Source organism: Candoia aspera, chromosome 3 (assembly GCF_035149785.1).
Source record: "Candoia aspera isolate rCanAsp1 chromosome 3, rCanAsp1.hap2, whole genome shotgun sequence".
Lineage (NCBI taxonomy): Eukaryota > Metazoa > Chordata > Lepidosauria > Squamata > Boidae > Candoia > Candoia aspera.
In genome coordinates this window covers 176,735,773-176,757,481 of record NC_086155.1, presented here as the reverse complement: position 1 = coordinate 176,757,481, position 21,709 = coordinate 176,735,773, and the positions used below count along the sequence as shown (strand labels likewise).

At 38.8% G+C, this 21,709-nt stretch overlaps 1 protein-coding gene across 1 annotated transcript; it reads right to left on the bottom strand.

The window, feature by feature from the left end:
• Positions 1 to 1,418: 1,418 nt before the first annotated feature.
• TERF1 (telomeric repeat binding factor 1) lies at positions 1,419 to 12,786 on the bottom strand. The gene is made up of 9 exons (XM_063299382.1): positions 12,519 to 12,786; positions 10,900 to 10,995; positions 9,290 to 9,420; positions 7,693 to 7,779; positions 6,181 to 6,330; positions 4,532 to 4,653; positions 4,174 to 4,277; positions 3,336 to 3,409; positions 1,419 to 1,762 (listed from the first exon to the last, which is right to left on the bottom strand). The coding sequence occupies exons 1-9, from the start codon at positions 12,751 to 12,753 to the stop codon at positions 1,604 to 1,606; spliced, it is 1,158 nt and encodes a 385-aa protein (XP_063155452.1). The 5' UTR covers positions 12,754 to 12,786; the 3' UTR covers positions 1,419 to 1,603.
• Positions 12,787 to 21,709: the final 8,923 nt, after the last annotated feature.

The window sequence follows — 21,709 nt, the reverse complement described above, 5'->3', positions numbered from 1 at the left end:
CTCCTGGTGACTGCCTGGACTAGTCCCTGCAGTTTTCCTGGCAAGGTTTTTTTGTAAGTGGTTTGCCATTGCCTCCTTCCTAGGGCTAAGAGAAAGACAGCCCAAGGTCAATCAGCTGGCTTTATGCCTAAGGCAGGACTGGAACTCATGGTCTCCTGGTTTCTAGCCTGATGTCTTAACCACACCAAACTGGTTCTCTCAGTTCCTTAGAAGGCATATATATGACTGAGCTGTTGGAAGCCTGTCTGCTCTACATGAATTAAAAAGATAGGAAGGCTTCTTAATGGTAAGAAATAAACTACTTCAAAATAAATAGGCAAAACCAAACCAAAACTAGATACAAATTGTAAAATATGGTAACTGGTATACAGAGTTGATACTCAGCAGTATCTTCTCATTTAAGACTTAAGTCATTGTGATACCTATAGCAGAGGACTGTTAGCTACAAAATCATTTCAAAATTTGACCTAGAGATATCTACTACTGTTCAGAAAAATAAGCCTTAAAATTTCAGTCTTAGTAAGGATCAATCTGGTGCACTCCAGTTATTTTGGGCATCAGCTTCAATGGTAAAGGACCATGAAGAAGGATACCAGATTGCCTGCCCCTTGCTATATGATAATGAATCTCTTGCATTACTTGCAAGCCTTTAAACTTAGTTTTATTACTGACCCAAGCCTCACATCAGCAGGCAACCAAATCTGTAAAACAAGTTGCCTTCCTGGAATAAGACACTGACACTGAAATAAATTCCTATATCCAGCAGATTCTTCAAAATACTGCTCCCGCCAAATACTATACAACTCCTAGTAGTTCTTTGGGCATACTTGAAAAAGGAAGAGTCCCTAAGTAAGAATGGAGAAGAAAATTAACCTGATTGATCACAAGAACACTATAATAGAGCTAACAAATTAAAAATGCAGCACTCTGAATTGACTTAAAAATGCAACACATTCGGAAGAGTTACAAGAAGTGCAATCTCTGCACTTCATTTCCATATTGCCCACAAGTTGAACATAGTGGGCTCATTTTTGGATAGTGAACTTAAGAAAGCATTGCAGGCAGCCAATTTATCAGTCCTTGGGTCATATAAATGATTATTAAAAGGGTTGCAAAAATATTCCTATGCCTTAAAGCATGATTTCTCTGTTGAAGTATTTGTTGCACTGAACAAGTATCCCTGTCACCCTTGTGTAGAACAATGTAGGATGTCCTTGGTTAAAACAGACACAATATGAATCTTAAACTTTCCTGCTTAAGACTTCTCTTCTACTTAGATTTTTCACCTTGCAGTATTTCTTACAAGCTCTCTAGAATGAAAGATTAATTAATAATCAATTTGAAGTTGTTTGTCTTAAGCAATTTTATTCAGATGATAACTAGATAATAGATAATAGATCCTCAGCCTAGTATCTCATTACCTCTAGATTTTCAAGAATCAATTGAAGACACCAAAGACTTTTTTTTAAGGAAGTATAATTGCGTAAAATGCTTACTGTTGTATTTTATATTACTTTAAGACATCACCTGATAAGACTGTCACATCATTGCAATAATATACAGAAACAGGTAAGTAATAGGTTGACTATTTAGGAAAAGAAACTTAGGTCAAGCCTTTCTTAACTAAAGTTCTCCATCTGTCTTTTAACATAACATTGGTTCTGTTATCAAAGTCATAATTCTGAAGAATTTTAATCCAGTTTCCAACTCCAAACTTCTGTACGCCATCTTTTAATTTCTGGTCTTCTTCCAACTTCCATCGCTTTAGAATATTAAAATAAAATATTGTAATATGTATCTTTTCAAGTACTTTAATTATTAGCCTCATTAGCAATAGCTTAAAGAACATTCTATTTCTATTAACTCTTTCATTCTTGAAAAGGCAAATGAAGTCTATAGCATTTTAAACTCTTTTACAAGAGTTCAGCATTTTAAGAACTATTCCTTTTGCTTCCATTGTAAAGAAATACAAAAGGCTTCTGAAATGTAATTGGTTGTTTTAAGTATGAGAATTGCTTTGTGCAGTAATAGTAGAAATTACTTTTATAAAAACTTTTTAAAATATATATACCAGCCTTCATATTCATAAAATAGTCACTTGTAGGTTACAGCATTATTTTCTTAAGCTACAGCAATTTCTTGATTTCCACATTTATCATGTTTATCTACAATATTGATTTGGCAATTGCCATATGATTTTTTAAAATTGTAATTTGAGCTGCAGACTTGTTAAATTGGAACACAGATAGCCATACAGAGGTTATACTCTGAAAAGAGCAGAACAATAAAAGCAGAAGTCCACAAAGATCACTACTTATGACATCCATTTTGGTCAATGAAGCCTTACCTAATAGCTTTATTCTATGACATGGAAACATTTAACACTTTTCTGAACAGGTTTTTTTTTTGTAGATGCATTTTATATGTACCCTTTACTTAGCAGGTTCAATTTCCTTGGAATATATCATTAATACCAAAGAACTTGGGATTGTTCAAATAGAAAGCTGATACCATAGGTCAGAGACAACCAGTTTCCAAAACCTGAGCAGCCAGAGCTGCTGGCAATTGTTCTCACTGCTTGGGTCTGAGCATATGAGAGAATTACACAACAGCAGAAGCTCTTTGCTTTTCCTTTTGCTAACCAGCTTCAGTAGAAGTGCCAAATGAGACAAGGCAGCTAGGCTTCTTCACTGATACTTGGCCAAATATACTGTACAATATCTAGCTTGGCTTGTGTGACAGCTAAGGCATGGTCTTTTGGGCAACATGCAAAGATCACAATTTCAATCTTAAATGTTTAGCATGTTGGAGTGGGGGGGTCACTTGAGACATGTTGGATTTTAATTCTAATAAGCCAAGCCAGCAGAATCTTCAGACATGTTAGCTGGGTATTACACAATTTGAACTTCCAGACATTTGGAGGGATTGGGGAAGGTTGCCTTCCACCACTGTTATTGTCTGTCCTTTATTAAACTTCACCACTGTTTTAGGTTGTATTTTCATGTCCTACTTGTATATTAATTTAAATTTTTATTGTAAACCTCCCCCCAAATTATATTATTAGGAAATACTTGTAAGTAAACAATTAAATATGTAAATATGAACAGCACTGCACTTCTTCCTAAAACATTAGGTTTGGCAATTCTACATATTCTTTGTAGAGGGCCATGCAGGGATTGGAAGTAACAGGGCAATTTTGCCTTGAATTGTCTTACCTTGTATGTATCAGACCATACTTACAGATAGGCAGTCCTCTAGGGCTGTTGTTTCTTGGGCTAATCCCATCAACATTATTTTATATTAACACATTATTTTAGAACCTTCCTTGTTTATACCTTTTTCTTCTGACCAGCTGGCAGAAACTCATAATCTTGTAGAAAATTTTCAGTATTTTGCAGATTTTTTTTACCTAGTTCAGGGAAACAATACAAAGACCACTTATGAACCCTGAATTACTGTATATTTTTAATGGCTAAATACTAATTAAAGTACAGGTAGCCCTCACTTAATGACCATTTGTTTATCAATGGCTTGGAGATATGACAGGGCTAAAAAAAAGTTACTTACAACTTGTCTTCAAAGTTACGACTGTCGCACCACACACACAGCCACATGATCGCGATTTAGGTGCTTGGCAACCGGCTCACATTTACAAGTGGTTGCAGCATCCTGTGGTCACGTGGAAATATACTGAGCATTAAAAAATAATGGAAACCAATATAACCCATGATGGACAACCATAATTCTGAAGCCTGGCATGCACTCTAGACCATATAGAAAATGCTCAATGTATTTCCATTTTTATCGGGATTGTTAAGCAAATCACTGCAGTTGTTAAGTGAATCACAGCATTGTTAAGCAAATCAATGGTTCCCTATTGATTTGGCTTGTCTGAAGCCAGCTGGAAAGGTTGCAAATCATGATCACGTGATCTCAGGAATGGAAATACATTGAGCATTTTCTATATGTCCTAGAGAGTGCATGCCAGGCTACAGAATGATGGTTATCCACCATGGTTTATACTTTGGTTTCCATTAGAGACTTTATTTTTTAAGTGAAAGGTGAGACTCTGAAGTATGGATTATTGGGGAAAGTTAACTGATTCTCCTCATGTTCCCAACTGTATGAATTAACCCATCATGTTCAAATATACTGAAATCATGCAGTACTTACACTGAAGGGCTTCTCGTTTCATATTTTTTGACAACTGGGAAGTCCGTATCTCTACTGGTTTCCAAAATGACTGACCAGGTAAGGAACAGGAATGTTTATGTAATCTATAAGAGAATGAAAGATAGGGAGACATGATAGAGAATACCTATATGGTTGGTGAGATTTTTCTCTACTTGAATTACATCATTCTTTGCTGAATTCCACTGTCAGCCTATTTTTCTGACATATAATGCATTAAAAAACAAATTAACTAGGAAAAAAGCAATTTACCAGAATAATATATTAAAGATGAGAAGAAAAGCCCCAAGATAACTACTCATGTTTTTATAAAACTAGCAAATTCCAGGAAAATTCATACTTTAGCAGGGTGCTTTGTGTGTTTTCCAAATGATTTTCTTTCTTTGTCTCAGCTGTACTGTCACATTGCATGTGTACCATTATTTTTCCTGAATTTTTAGTTTCCACCTCTTTTGTAGCTTCCTGTAAAACAGTAACATTTACTTAAGAAATCCTACTTTTCATATCAAGAAATCCTACTTTTCATATATTGCCCAGTCTTCCTAAAATGCTTTTTTGCCAGATATGTTAGAGAGCATTTAAAACATAAGATTAATAAAAAACAGAAATACAACATAACAGTTAGAGCTGTGTAATGCTTCAGTTCAGAAGAGATGTTTTCACCCAGGGATGCTTTAGTGAATCAGTGTCATGAGTGCCGATGAGCTGAAGACATCAGCACATCGGCACACATGACAAAGGCAAGGAAGCAGAAGGAAGGGACACAAAATAAGCATAGCACGCAAAGCCATCACGACACAAAGAGAAGAAAAAGAAGACAAAGACAAGGCGGATCACGAGGCACACCCAAGCTATTGGCAGGAGCGCCACGGAGATCGCCCAGCGGACAGCAATCATCGGTTGAAGGAGGAGACCGATGATGGGCGATCTCGGGGCACCCGCAGCGGCCCCGCAACCCTACACCTACCGGCACGAAAGGATGCAGGACAAAGGGCGGGTGACGTAACCTAAGGAGAGGGGGCGCTGACCGGCGCGGGGTATTTAAACCCCGCACCGACGCGCTCCCTTCACTCTCGGCTTTTTTTCCACAACTGACACTACGTGATGAATAAAATAGAACCTGCTTCAACCGAACCAGTGTCTGTGCTTTACTCAGCGGTAGGCAGTGCAGGACAATCAGAGACAAGTGCTGTGTTCCTGCTACTGCCTCAATAAGCTCTTCTAAATCATATCCAAAGCAAGGCACAGCCCTAATAACTGTAGATTCAGACCAGTAATCAAGATGAATCAGCCACCACATACTTCAGCAGTGTGGTATTTATTCAAATAGCAGATAATTAGATTTTTTCATTCCATTTTTTCCCCTTTCCAGAAGTAGTCTCATTACAAGCTACTTTAATGAAGCTGGGCCCACTCCTTTATATAGGGAGGAATTTATAACTTCCTGGACCTAGCTGAGTACTACTTCTTACCAGATATGAGGAGCAAGGGGCAATCAAAAATGGTTGGCTGCATTCAGTGAAGCTCCTTGTCCGCATCATCAGGCCTTAACAACTGGAACTAATGCAAAGAAACCTGAGCAGATAAGAACCGGGATGCATCTATTGATTGAACTGTTGGAATTGTAGAGCTGTCACAAATCTGACTGATTCTGATCTGTGTGCAGAGCCTCTGCAGGCAGCTCTAAAGTCCAGGCAGTTCAGAGACACAAGTAATCCTTCAAGTAATTCCATCCCAGGTACAAATTGTTGCAAAGTTATGCATTTGGTCTTAGAAATATTGCACCAACTATTCTGATGTTATTTGTCTTTTGGTAGTTTGTATTACAGTTTTAACAATTTGATAGTTTCCAATGCTTTACAATATTTTAATTAGTAAGATATTCAATCACTTATAACATATACAGTGTTGTTAACGGAATAATTAACATTCATATAATTGAATTAGTATACATTACTTTATTCTGTTTTACTATGGTTTTCAAAATACCTTCATTAAAAGATTGTTCGTTTCTTTTTCCAAGAAAATATTGATATAAGATTTGATTCTCTCAGTCAAAAGATTGAAACTGAAATATCGAAGAAATGGATGATATGGATCTTTTTGTTTCATTATTGCAGATAGCTTCATTCTTAAAGGCTACAGAAAGAAAAGTCAAAATATAGTACATTTTGTGCATGCCATCCTACCAATGGTATATATTTACAAGAAGCTGAACATCAGTTTTGTCTCCACAAACCAAAACATAAATCTATATTATTCCAATATAAGTAATAATATAATACAATATAAGTGATAGGTACTGTGCAAGTTATCTATCTTTCCTAGTAGCGTAGAGCTAGAGAAATACATTTTATATAGATCTGAAGTGTTAATTTGCAGAAGTATTCAGTATTTCCTCATAACTTCCATAAGACTGAGTAGAGATAAGATGATAAAACAACAGATAACTTCTTTAGCTCAGGGTTCTCAATTAGTCAAACTCCTGGGTGACCAAGCAGTGCATTTCATGCCAAGATGCTCTCCTCTAATCCTCCTTTACATTCCTTCATTCATTATTATTCTTTTTTAAACACCCACAACTCAGTTAAACATCCCACCCTATATATACACTATCATTAGTATTCATTTTTGTTTTTCTTTCTACCTCTCTCTAGTTTATTTTCTCCAGTTACTTTTAGAACCCAGCAATGAAAGTTAGGTTTTCACTTTCCAAGAGTTTATATCAGTGAAGGAATCTCAGACACAGTAAAGTATATAACTTGGATGTGGGTTAGATGGTAGTAAAATATTTGGAGTTATTCCATACAGATTCAATAGATAAGGAGGCATGAAATGGGATCAGAAGCCTTAATTCAGTAGGACACTACTTCTGACAAATTCCTGAAGGCTTTTATTGTGTCTGTCTGTCTGTCTGTCTGTTTATTTATTTATTTATTTATTTATCATATTTCTTTGCTGCCCATCTCGACAAACAACTCTGGGTGGTTTATCTTATCATTAATATGATAGCAGACAACTTTATTTTTGGCCAAGGCCACACTTTTTGCTTCTCATAGTTTGGACTTCAAAAGGCTGCCTGTGGTACTGTCACCAGTCAGTAAGGCCAACATTTTAGTTTTTTCACTATTCAACATTTGGAGTTCACTGAAAATAGCTGTGTTGAATCTCCCAGAAATATAATGCACCTATTTTACTGTCCAAAATGTAAAAGACAAAACAGAGATAAAATATTGCAGAATCGAAATACTTCTAATCACCAATTTCAACAATGCATCCTGAAGGACACAGAAGCAGGTTGGGGCACAGGTTGCTCACCCATACCTTCACCCATGCCTTCATAGATTGTACATTAATAATACTAGCACAGAGTAAATCCTGAAAGTTATTTTACCAGCTTAGTAAATCTATATATTGATAATTTAAGGAGATTTCATGCATATTTATTGCAGATGACTTCAGAACAAGTTGTCTAATTTAATTAGATACTTTTCATACTACCTCATTGGAGAAAGATTCTGGAAAAAGTCTTTCTATCACTTCTGCAGCCTCTTGAAAATATCCTTTTTCCATATATATAGCTACAGCCTACAAAGAAACAACTTTAAGTAATGACTTCCATTCTTTAGAACAAATCTGGGAGCCAGACAATTTATGCAATTCAATGTTATGATCAACTCTATTTCCCTCTCTAATAACTTATCTTGGTGTGTGGTGCCAAAGAGCATTACTCTGTCCTTCCCCTTCAACACACAATGTATGTAGGCACCCATCATCCAAATAAACGTTTCACTAATTCCATTAACTTGTATGGGGAAAGGGAAAATCCTCCTCTACTGCTGCTATCAAGAACTCTTATAGCAAGGATCATTTGTGGGGGACAGCTTCATTCTTTCTCCACCTGATGTTCAGTGTGGATACAGGAGTCGCTGCGTGTAAGTGAATCAAGCCAGTTTTGTCTAGTGGTTAAGGCTTTAGGCTAGAAACCAGGAGACTGTGAGTTCTAGTCCCGCCTTAGGCATAAAAGCCGGCTGGATGAGCTTGGGCCAGTCGTTCTCTCTCAGCCCAACTTACCTCACAGGGTTGTTGTTGTGGGGAAAATAGGAGGAGGAAGGAGTATTAGGTATGTTTGTCACCCTGAGTTATTTATAAAAATAATAAAGGCGGGATAGAAAACAAACAAACAAATAAATGGCAATGGACGGAAAGAACATGCATGTTTATAAAAATAATAAAGGGATAGAAAATAAATACCTCAAGGCGGCTAGTACACCTAATACTCCCTCCTCCTATTTTCCCCACAATAACCCTGTGAGGAGAGTTGGGCTGAGAGCGTGCGACTGGCCCAAGGTCACCCAGCTGGCTTTCATGTCTAAGGCGGGACTGGAACTCATAGCCTCCTGGTTTCTGGCCCGAAGCCTTAACCACTAGGCCAAACTGGCTCTCCTATGGAAGGGGGCAGGGGATGAGAGTTGCTACTCCTGCATGTCCAGCTGCCTTACTGTGATAGCTGGAACTGATCCTGGGAGTATCTTACTCAACACCTTCATTTCCCATATTTCCTTTATGCTATTCTCTCTCATGCTTTTTTGCCCATCCAATATGCCTAACCCAAGTACTCCACTCTTCTTTTCCTTTTTACAATTGCCTAGAGCTTGTACTGTAACTTATCTGTAACTTCATTTATACTGCCAAAGACTAAAATGGTCACATTCATGCTGCTGCCAGTTAACTGGAAACTCATATAACTGTTTAAATACATTGTAGATTTATGCAGGGCATGGACTGAAAAAGGCGAATACATTTCTAAGTGAATTTTAAAGGTGCAGTGGATAGATTTGATGGAAGCAAAGAATGACCTTTCTTATCTTGTGAATGGTGCAGTTCTCATGGAAATTACTGTGGAGCCTACACACAGTGATCATTTTGAAGTGGTTTCTGACACAGGAAAAAGCCTCAGAATATTAAATACAGTATGCCCTACCCCAATTTATATCATGAAAGTCTTGATCTGACATGTGAGAACCCATAAACAAATTTCTAGATTTTCTTGCATGGCACACTGAATCAAAATGGATATATTGATCCATAAACAAACCTGAATTTGAATTAAGCGCTTGATATCTTCATGTAATTTATCTTGTTTCCTTTGTGTTTTTAGGAATGAAATCCAAATGGACAGTGCATTTTCCAGTGGTGAACATGTTTGGTCATCTCCAAAATGAGAATCTTAAGAGGAAATAAATTGAGCAGAAGTAAAAATAGCATAATATTTTAAAGACCAAAAAATCTTTAGTCAATTTCTTCCTATGGTGTTGTTTGCACTGATTGAATTTTGGTTCATAGAAGAAAGCTTGTCAAATATAGGTCCATCAGCCATGTGATTAAGGTGGTTAGTAAGATGTTTGAACAATCTTAGGTCATCTCTGGTTTGAAAGGTCATCCTTGGGTCCTTTTTAATATCATGTTATACAGAGCCTGGTCAGAGTCAAACACCAAGCCAAATTGTGGGCATAATTTAGGGAGGGAGCAAATGAGGTAACAGAGGATAAAAACCCTTTAAAATTTATTTTGCTACTCATTAAGGATATTTGAAAAGCTACAATAAATTATTTAGTGTCCCCAGTTCAGGAGATAGTAACTAAATTGGATATATGCCTATACCTGATTAAAGACATGAATCTATATTAAACACATTATTTTACAATATAACATCAGCCCTACAACTAACTGCCTCTCTATTTCTATTATTTTTCTTTGAGCTAGAACTTCAAGAGGAACCATAGCAGCAATCTATCCAAGCAATCAGAATAAAATATAATTTTTCCTAACTTTCACTGAAAATGGAAGTTCATGGCAACAATAATCACTGCATCAAAATCTCATCATATTGTATTCACAGACTCTGTTATTCCTTAAGACACAGAGTACCATCATATACAGTCAAGCAAATCAAGAACTAATGCCTAGTCTCTGACCAAATACTTTTGTAGTCTAGCTTCTTCATCCTTTGCCTCTATATGTTCCATTCTGACATCAAATGCACACTGCTCAGACTAGGCCTACGTATGCACAGTATTTGTGGAGTTAACATAATATTACTGGTTATGCAGGAGCTTGGCAAGATATCCTCAGTATTAGCCTATAAAGGTTAAGGCCAACTTGTTTACAAATTAAATACGCTGCTGACCTGAAGCTGCCACTAGTGCAGAGCCAGACCATTTATTATGGGCTGCCACTGCTGAACATAAGAACACAAGGCCTTATTTCAGAAAAGATGTGGTTTGCTGCTACCAACTTACAAAAAGTTTTGGTTCTCTTTTGGTTTTATTAAAAGTGGTTATTTCTAATACAGTTAAATAGTCTAACACAGTTTCTCAACCTTGGCAAGTTTAAGATGTGTGGACTTCAACTCCCAGAATACTCCAGCTAGCCATGATAGCTGGGGAATTCTGGGAGTTGAAGTCCACACATCTTAAACTTGCCAAGGTCAAGAAACCCTGGCCTAACATAATAAATGACAAATACAAATGTGTGGGCTGTGTGTATATATATTTGCAAGAGTTATTTGATTTCTTTTAGTTAAAAGACAATGTTTTTTCTATAAATAAGCATTGCATAATTATAAATATAATTATTATAGTTTGCCATCATCTAAGAATTTTCTGTTTCCTTCAGTGCCAAAGCCAAAATGTTCAAGTATTTTACCAAGTGTTTTTCCTTCTGCAATATACGTCAACAGCTGACAGAGGGACACTGTTTCCACTTGATGAGTTTCTATTCTGTGCAACCCTTTAATAATAGCTGAAAAAAGAAAGCAGACACAATCAGTTATGTTTTTGTTGCTATAGTGCCACTGTGTGGATATCAGTAACCTTGTCTATAATCTTAAATATAATAGAGTTTGCTCCCACATAATTGTATTTAGGATTGGATCATTTCAGAGCAATTTATACTTAGTGGCTTATGCTAGTGCACTTTTAGTAAACTTGAATGTGACTAGTTAAAATACTGCATAAAATCACCATACATGTATTCCTTGTTAAATAATATATTTTGTAATTATTCTAGACTATAGAGGGAGATAGAGTTCAAGATATTTTCAGTCTGGTTCCTATTAGTTATTCACCTAGTCCTATAAATACTCCATTTTCCCCCAATTTGACAGTTTGAAATAGTTATTTTAGTGTCTTAGACACTGCTGTTTTGTCTATAAATCAGTAATGAACAGACAAAATAGAACATTTCAGCTATTTGTCATGTGGTAATGCTCTGTAACAAACATCTCAAAAATCAGAAATATTCAACACAAATTACTAAAACTGAAAGGAAAAAATGGATTTCTCCACTGTAACTGTAGAGGGACCTGTAAAGTTTAAAGTACAGCCATGAGGGCTGGAGCAAGTGAACATTAAGCACCTTGTAAAAACAACAGAATTTTTTCAATAAAGTAAAGGTAAAATTGTAGTCTTTATAGTATTATTTAAAAGATACATATATCTTTTTGGATGACTACAATGTGCTCTACATAGGGATGCCTTTGAAGATTATCCAGGAGCTGCATGCGCAGTTTTGGGTGTCCTGCAGTCCACCTGAGTAACACCTCTGGTGCATAAGCTGCACTGGCTTCCAGTTGCTGGTTATCACCTTTAAAGCCCTACATGACACAGGGCCAGGTTACTTGTGGGATCCGCCCATCCTACTAGGTTAGATAGGGTGGATGCTCTCCATGTCCCCTCCCTTAATTGTTGCCATCTGATGGGATCTCTGATCCATGCCTTCTGGGTGGCTGCCCCAGTCCTTTGGAACAGCCTCCCACCAGAGACCCCCTCCCCTTTTAGACTTCTGGAGGGCTGTGAAGACCTGGCTCTTCCCCCATGCATTGGGCTAGGATGGGGGATTGAACTGTGAGGAGGTTTGGTGTGGTGGTTGGGGGGAAGGGTTTATGGATCGTTGAGCCGCCTAGAGTCGTTGTATGAGATAGGCGGCCATAAGTCCTATAAATAAATACATACATACACTTTCCCCGAGAAACGTTTCTTTTAAAAAGAAACACATATTTAACCAAATAAAGAAATGGAAAAGGCACCACTATGGTAGAAAAGAAAGCTGCTGAACCTCTGGCTGCCACAACTACTGTCACAGCTGCAGAGAAAACCCAAAGGGGAAGGAAACAGAGGCAGCCTCCGCAGTTTGCCGCAGCCATTCGTTTGAAGGCCTTTCACACTTCGTCGTGTCGGGGGCACCACCGCCAACAAAGAGGGGTTACCAGGGCCACAACTCCCTCCTTCCCCATCCCGCCAAACATCGCGAGGGCAGCCAATTACTCAGGGCCAGGTCTCTGCTCCTCTCGAAGTCGATCCGGTCGCCCTCACAAAAATGGTGGCACAGGCAGCGGCAGGCGAAATCCAGCATCCATCCAGTGGCTACCGACTCCACCTCAGCGAACGGGACGGAAGAACTACACTTTGTCGTGCCACATCCCACAAAAGTCGCCTTCACCGCCGTCTGTGGCGAAGAAGAAGCACAATCCGAAACCGTTAAGCCACCTTCCTGGGCCATTTTTAAATCTCGCACCCTGTTCTTCCAAGCTCCGCCCAGCTACGTCAACGGCCAGCTAAGAGATTGCTCCACCTCTGGCCACGCCCTTTCTCCGAGCGATTGGTCGAGAGGGTCGGCTTCTTCCCTGTCACGTGACTTGTTCACTCTCTTCGCTCCGCGGCGGAGAAAGCTGGGGAGTTCACGGTGGTTCCAGTGGCAGATTCAATTGCGAGGAGAGAGGAATCTGCGAGGAGCGAATGAGCAGCCCAGGCTTAAATATCTCCCTCTTTCCCCGCATTAGAAATTTGTATTTATTTAGCTGGGTGGCCGCGCAGAGACACGTCTGTCCGGTCGCAGAGTGAAAAAACGAAAGTTTACACCAGTGCTTTCAAACTTGGCAACTTTAAGGTGTGTGGACTTCAACTCCCAGCCAAGTTTGAAAAACACTGATTTACGCTGTACGTGCATGCTCCCTTCGTTTCTTAAATGGGTTTATCTCCGCTTCCAACATAGACTGATCGAGAATAGCTCTTTTCTACTCCAGGGAGCGCATGCTAAGATCTTCACGCGCACATTTCTAACTCCCACCCTGGGAAGAATGTTGGAAGGCTTGACGGAAGGGCCTGACTTAAAATCACGAAATGAACGATAATCCTGAACACTTTCGGGAAAGTAAACCCCCTTGTTCAGGGACAGAGTGAGCTACAAACTAGCCAACCCCAGGTCATTTTAGCGTCCTGGGCGAACTCAGTTTGTTGGCTAGTAGAAGGCTTAGCGTTTCATGCGAACCAGAACACGGGCTTGAGTAAACCATGCTAAAATGAACCGAGGGGGCTCTGCGAGTGCAAATGGTAAGGCGTAATTCTGAATAAGCACGTCGATTTGCTCTGGAAAGAGCAACGATTTGATCTGAGTTCAAATATCCCTCACGGCTTTATTGGACGCGTTAATAATGCAGGAAGAGAAGCGGGCATTCGAGCAGCATAATCGCTCTTTCTAACGACATTGCAGCCTTTTAGGGACGGATTTTTCCTGCTTCTGCGCCGGCGGGCGGGGGCTGGTCTCACGTTTCGCTTTCCTTTTTTGGAGGAGATTGCACAAAGAAATCGCGGCAGAGCGAATCAGCCGGCGGAGTTGCTCTTTGGAAGGTCTGATCCTGGGCGAGGCTGACAAAGGTCACACAAAGGCGCTGTAATTCGCGGATAATGTGGGTGCACCGGAGATTTCGGGAGCGTGTTGTGCAGCCCTATTCGGTCCCCACGATTCTCTTTGCTGGAGGTCGTGTCAGCGATGCTGAGTGTGCAACTGCTATAAGAGCTGTCAATAGGTATTGAGTAAGTGCAAAGGATAAATGGACTGTGTAACTGATCCAGTGGAAATTCCACCATGTCCAATGACTGTCATTCTAGTAAGCGTTGTAGTCTTAATACATGGTATGTTTTTTCTTAATTTGAATTTTGAGCAAGATGCCCTTTGGTAAAAAAAATCAGTCAAATTAGCAACCTCCTTTCGGTTGTCCCCAGATTGTTCAGCATTATGCAGGTTAATATGTGATGATGATTACTGTTTGAACAATAACACCATTATTTGGAGAGAAGGTTTAACAGTCTGAAAATGTACTCTCTTAGGGTTCACTATAAAGTGATCCCTTGGGCATCCTAGGATTTAATAAAGTCTTTTCTATCAGGTGAAGGCTTCACAAGGCTATAACTCTCAGCTCTAGGACTTTGGCTTTTTTCTATTATTGGAAAGAACTTTACAGTATTCTCCGTAATGATATGTTTTCACTCTAAGGAAGCTTTCCTGGTATATTCAAATGAAAATGGGCAAGGACACCAGTTCTCTGGCTGCTTGCCTGTCTGTCTTCTTTTTTCTGAAAACCAGTCCTCTATTCATAAAGTTGCAAATAAGCTGAGTAAATGAAATTTCTTCAGTGTGAGAATGTTAGAAAAAGAATGGTTTAAATAGTTAAATTACATAACAGTCAAACCCACCTCACAGGGTTGTTGTGGGAAAAATAGGAGGCAGGAGTATTAGGCATGTTTGGCACTTTGAGTTACACAGGTAGTCCTCGCTTACCTACCGTAACTGGGACTGGGAACTCTGTTGCTAAGTGATGCAGTTGCAAGGCACGACATCACATGACTGTACTGACTTATGACAGCAGTTCTGGCAGTCCCAGTTGTTGTCGGATGAATCCCACGTGGTCACAGCGTGCCGTGATCATGCGATCACCATTTGTGACCTCCTGCCGGCTTTCCCATTGATTTTGCTTGTTGTAAGCTAGCAGTGAAGGTCGCAAATGGTGATCATGTGACTATGGCACACTGTGACATCATAATTGCGAGCTGGTTGCCAAGCACCCGAATCATGATTATGTGATCACTGGGGCACTGCGACGGCTGCAACTATGAAAGCCCCCTCGTTCAGTGCTGTTGCAATGTCAAACAGTTGCTGAACAAATGGATGTTAAGTGAGGATTACCTGTATATATAAAAAAGGCAGGATAAAAATACAATTAACACCACCATTTTATTTTTGTAAAAATGTTCAACATTTTAATTTTGCAATATTTAAAAAAGCCTGTGTTTTAGGAAATCTGTACTGTACCCATTCGTCAAGTAAAATAAAATAAAAACATGAAAACATTGCCTGTCATTTAACAATTGCTGTGTGCCTCCCACTGTGTTTTCCTTCTCCCTCATACAAATCAGATCAGCTTCATAATCTCTGCCACTTTTTATACTTTAGTAGGAATGTGCTTTTCAGTATGAACCACTTCCTTGCCAAGACGTGTTGCCGTTGGTATATACAGTATTCTGCTTCGCTGTTTTTTCTCTATGTACTGATGCTAATAAAATGCTTAGGGACAGCTGTGCTTGAAGCAGCATATAAGCCTGAGAAACAAACAAACAACCATGGGACTGAAAATCATGGAGTGCTTGGTTTTTGTTGTAAAGAGAGATTATGGAGCATTCCTACCGGATAGACAAAAGCAGTAAATCTTGAGAACATATAAACAAGTTTCCTTGGTAAGCCCCAGATGAACAGAACAATCCTGTACATTACTCAGAAGACTTAAATTTTCAACAAGGTTCTCTCATGGAGAAGAGCCTTAGGTGTTTGTTTGTTTAACAAACTTATATGGCTGCCCATCTCATATGCATGACCCCGGGTGGCTATCAGTTAAAAATAGAATAAAAACATAATAAAAACAACCAAAATTAAAAATAATAGAAATAACATAAAATAACATAGCAGCTGAGAACACTCATTTAACATAACTATTACTGGAATAAGGATAAGCCATTATCATTATGCATGAAAGCTAACTTGGCTGATCAATTAAAGAGGAATGTAGGTGTCTTTTGACAGCTGAACAGTTCAGTAAATCCCATTAAAATATTACCATGGTGTCAAGAGAGGAAATAATTGGACAAGGATATTGCATACTAGAAAATGTTATTACTTTGTAAGTATTATAAGTTCAAGTGTAAAGAAAATTTAGCACCAAAGTGTATAGTTCAGCATAATTTCAAGCTGCACCTTGATGTTACGTTATTCAATGTATTTGTATTCACTCCACATATTCTCCTGTAAAAATCCAATTGTAGTAGTACCCAAGTGATTCTTTGGATGTATAAAATGATACAAATAAACGAGTATACGTAGAATACATGAAAACACCAAAACATGAACTGTTGTGTTGAATTATAGTTAATTGGATGTTATATATTGGCTGAAACGGCCTGGTTAATTTCAGCTTTTCTTTAATGGACACAATTCAGTTAAAGGATATAGAGCAAAAGTATTGGATGAGCCTGTGTGGTTGTGATTTGAGGGGGTGATGTGGTAGATTTTGGCAGTGTCGCTGGTTCTCAGGAAGGAGTCCACACTGAAGTCTTAAAGTTGCCAAGGCTGAGAAACACTGCTCCAAAGGGACAGATAACATTTGCACTCCATGCTTAGGGGCTCATGAATCATGCCTGGAGCAGCCATTTTGCTCACAGTCTTGTCACAATGGGAACATGCATCTCTTCTCTTGCTTTGTGTGTTGAAGCTGCCTCCAGATCAAAACATTTCTTTCATTCCCTTTAGTTACTTGCTGCAAAGAGAGAAAACTACCTTCCCTGGATATTTTACCTTTTGTAATGCCCCTTTCCTCAGCTGTCATCAACTTTTGATAAGCAAGTTGAAATGAAATTAGATGAGGTAGGGACAGTGCATAGGGCAGATGGAGGGAATCAAATTGTAAAAAAAGAAGTGGATGGTTTTTATAAAAATGGTACTTAATGTGGACACTGACATGTGCCACAAGATATCCAAAAATTGTTATCCACGGTCCAGGGGTATGAGTAAGTATATATTAAACTCTATAAGAATGCCAGGCATATATTTTGGCAACCCACATGGCTAACCAGAAAGACTTCAATTAAGAGGGAAATGATTCCATTAGTTTTTGAACAAGCCAGAATATTAAGTTAGCTAACACCTAGATTATATTGTCCTTCTCCCTCCCATGGATGACCCTGTGTAGTCCATTATATCAGGTAGACATTGACTCCTATGTATTTTGTGGCAGATTTTTTTTAAAGAAGCAAATAAGTTTTTCGTAACTCAACATGATGCCTGTGTTACGGTACACTGATGTTGGATGTAACCTATCTGACATTATGCCTTTCACATGGGTTAAGAGTATGACTCCCCAAATACTCAGCATTTATAGAAATGTGCTATTTAAAATAAAAAGCAGTCAACAAGATACACTTTTTTTCACTTTAGGGAATGACATTGGGATCAAAGAAAGGTACAATTAGTGGCAGATTTTTGAAATTATCAACTGCAACTCTTGCCTGGGAAAAATTTAGTAGTTGTCCGCACTGACCTAACATAAATGTGGCTCAGAAAGTGTATGTGATGCTTAAGGAATGTCTTGTTAAATACATAACAGATTTTCTTATTCAGTCTGGTGCTTGAATCCACCTTGTTTAGAATGAGGAAAACATAAAAAATGTAACTTTGAAAAACAAGCAAACAGAATGGGATTTGCACCCACTTTGCAAGATACTGAATTTCACTGAAAATCACATTTGTTGCAGGGTTGAAATGTATCTTTAACTTCGCTGCTTTGGGCCACAATACCAAATTTTAGACAGAAGTGCAGACGGATTGTTGTGTGAGAGTAAATGATTCAATAGCTTCCTAACATTATGAGCCTAAGAACTTGTAAAACATAAATACTGTGTGTCCAGATATTATTTCTGGTTACCCCAGAAGAGGTGGAGAAATAAACGGAGAGGTTGGATTGTCAGAAGCATCTTATTGTAGTCTTACTATCTAGACTACAGTTGAGAGGGCTTACATCCAGAACAGCAGGAGGTGATGTAATGCCACAATTAGCTGGACTTTTATAGCTGGAGAACATCATGGCCTTAATGCCAGGTTACAAGTGAGTGGGATTGCATCTTGAGTAGCAGTAGTGGCATCCACAGGAAGAACAGTGGCTGTGTTAGTTGGATCTTTACTTGATATATCATGGAATATAATGAGGAAAGGGTGGGTGGAAGGGAAAGGGTTGTTTTACTGCAGATAGCTTCATGGTAATTGGCATGTATTGCATGCCCAGGTAAGATGATGCTTAGGTGAAATACATAATCAAAACAAATATAAAATGCCCATAGAAATTTCCACTATGATACAAGAGGCCAAACTCAATATTGAGTGGACTGAATCAGGAGGACACACTGTCTAACAAAACCAATATATACAATAACCAATAAAATATCAAACAATAACATAATATTATTGCTAGTCTTTAATGGAGGAAGACTCAAGCAAAATAAAAAAAGATTATATGGAGGAGCAATCAGTTCAGCAATTAAGAATCACTTAATACAACAAGCCAAAACAGCTAGCAGTCAGCCACAGACAGGAAAAACAGAGGCATGTAAGCAAATTATAATAAAAGGCATCCCATCCCATCCCATCCCTGTGAACCAAGGATCAAGTTGACTTCCTTGTTGGTAAGCAGAGCCATTCTGAACTGAATGAACACTGCCAGTCACTGGGATCTAATACTGTCTGTTGTTCCCTGATCATCAGTTGCCTGAGGAATTCTCCAGCACAGCCCTAGGATGTCAGCACTCTAGAAATCCAGACTGGAGACTGGAGAGCTTTGTAGGCATTTAGCACTGAACTGAGGCCAGTGAGGCTGGTTTTGCTTTGTTCCAGGGCACTGAAATTCTGTCCAAAGTGCTTCCCTTATATGGGAATCATGGTACCTCTGAATCTGATGTATACCTTTTAAATTCAATCCATGAATATCCACTTACCTCCTTCAAATTGTTTTCTTACTTCTAAACTCAGAACACTTTGTCACATTAACATACAAGGATGATTGGAGAATTCAGGCTGGGTTATTTCTGATATGAACTGATATAAATGGCATGGCAGCCCCTGTGTAAAAGTCAATATTGGGGCACAATTAATTTTTTGGATTTTGGATTTCTTTGGGGTTTGATTTCAGATGAATTTATAAAAATGTGAACCATAATGCACTGTCTGAAATGAAATAATTGGAAATATTTATCTTAAGGAAAAGTAAGTTAAAGGGTGTATTTAAATTCACATTTTCTTGCCAATATTTATTTTTTATACAGAGAGGACTAAGTGAATGTCTGAGTGAACACATGCAAACGTGAAACAAATCTGTAAAGGACAGAATACCAAACTTGGGTAGAACTACTGGTGATCCCTATTTATAAATTATTTTTGGACTGTCCAGAGATTTGGATATAGACAGGGCTGAAATATGATTCCTAAGAATGCCCAGCATCGCATTACCCCCAAAACTGTCTTTTTAATTCCATCTAATGTTCAGTACTATGATGAGATTAATGACATTAGTTCTACAATAAATCTCACACAATACATTCTAAATTAAAAATCATGTTTTAAAATTAATTTGTATAGTTCATGTAGTGCTTTGTTCTTTGAAAATCCAAGGCAGTGAGGTTGCTAAACTATTAATTCCAGTCATTAACTATAAAATCACCCCCCTCAAATCTCCTTTCACCTTTCTGGATTTCCTTCCTACCTGATCTGAACTCCTTATGGTTTTTCTGCAGAGGATCCCTATCATAGATGCAATACTTTTTAGCAATTAGATAAATCCCAGTTTTAGAAAAACCAAATATTTAAAATAAAGCATAGCAAATATAAATCCGCAAAGAATGCTTACCCAGATCCATTCACTACTTAGAATGTTCAAAATGCACCGAGATAGAGGGTAAAACTAAGAATACTTTTTTTCCTTTTTTTACAGCTATGAAAGCCAGGCTTCGAGCACTTGCAGAAACTGGCAACTAATTTTGGAGATCTTGAGATGGATCAAAATGTTAATCAAGATTCAGAGAATCTCACAGCCCTTAAAGCAACAGGGAATGCATGATCCAGCAGAAACCAAGTCTATTTATTTTAATAGAATATATGAACTTCAGCATCTTTATCAGTCAGCCTGATATCTTGTCTACCTCTGCCATTGGGTAATACACTAAAAGTAGACCATAGAAATTCTTATTCTCCAGATGAATTGGACTACAAATACCACTGTTCTTAGCCTGAATAGCCTGGGTTCATTAATTAGCTGGTTATTTTACTCAACTATATAACTAACACATCTGGAAGGTACATATTGGTGCAAGCTGTTGTGTAAAATAGTTAATCGAAACATTCTGTTCCTTTGTTAGTGCAACGCCAAAATGCTTTCTTCCAGATTTCATTCCACTGGGAATTATGAATGGCTAATGGCAATGGAATACCCTTGCTGGCTGGTGTACATTCCTTTTAAAACCCTGAACTTACTTCAGGATAAACATCACATACCAGAGTTGGTTAGCATGCAGGTATCCAGATATTGAACTCTACCGTCCATTGGCTGTAGCCAGCATGGCCAATGGTGAGAGGTGATAGAGATGTCCAGTACTACCTATTAGACCCATTTTACTCAGCCCTGCTGTACTGAGTGGCCTCCTGGGGAGAGCCCACCACCCTGCAACAAGAAGCCACTGGGCAATATTGCAACACCCAAAGTAGCAGAAATAATGAATCAGGTTAAACGGGAAGATGGTTTTGAGGCATATTTCAGTGCGCCACCCTGACTGCCTAAGTTTGGATCTGATCGGTTGCTCCTGGCTGTGAGTGTCATCTATTTAAATTAATTAGCAGACTCTCAAAAGAAAATACTATACAGTAGTACAGCAAAATTAATTTATGGCATTCACAACAACAGAATGGGATAGCTGTGCTCTTAGATGAATTTAAAGGTAATGCCTCTTTTGACTTCAGTCCTGCTTTCTGGAGAGGAGCACACAACTGGTTTGCCACTGCTTTCCTAAGGGATGTTTGTTAGACTTCCTGGAGCCTTGGGATTTCCTCACCCAAGTACTAATCAAGTCCAACTCTGCTTAGCTGTTTTTGAGGTCATCCAAGATTAGGTAGGTGCTGGCACATGAGCTGCTGAGGTCGTTAAGAGGTTAAATATAATTATAAAAAGGTAAAGGTTTCCCTTGACGTAAAGTCCAGTCGAATCCGACTCTAGGGGGCGGTGCTCATCTCCGTTTCTAAGCCTTGGAGCCGGCGTTGTCATAGACACTTCCGGGTCATGTGGCCAGCATGACGACTCGGAACGCCGTTACCTTCCCGCTGAAGCAGTACCTATTGATCTACTCACATTTGCATGTTTTCGAACTGCTAGGTGAGCAGGAGCTGGGATTAACAACGGGAGCTCACCCCGCCGCGCGGTTTCGAACCGCCGACCTTCCGATCGACAGCTCAGCGGTTTAACCCGCAGCACCACCGCGTGCCTGTAAATATAATTATGGATGATGTTTTTCTCAAGAAATATTGAGTACACTGAGGCTACGCACTTGAATCATGTTGTCACGGGTGTATTGTGCTCATCAGTCTGCCTCGAAGC

What these genes read in the sequence shown, in the direction of transcription:
- TERF1 (XM_063299382.1), bottom strand. Translation starts at nt 12,753, where the DNA reads ATGGCCCAGGAAGGTGGCTTAACGGTTTCGGATTGTGCTTCTTCTTCG. An exon ending in GAGCAGAGACCTGGCCCTGA is followed by an intron (nt 10,996 to 12,518) that starts GTAATTGGCTGC and finishes TTCTTTTTTCAG; the next exon opens with CTATTATTAAAGGGTTGCAC. An exon ending in CGAACAATCTTTTAATGAAG is followed by an intron (nt 4,654 to 6,180) that starts GTATTTTGAAAA and finishes ACTGTTTTACAG; the next exon opens with GAAGCTACAAAAGAGGTGGA.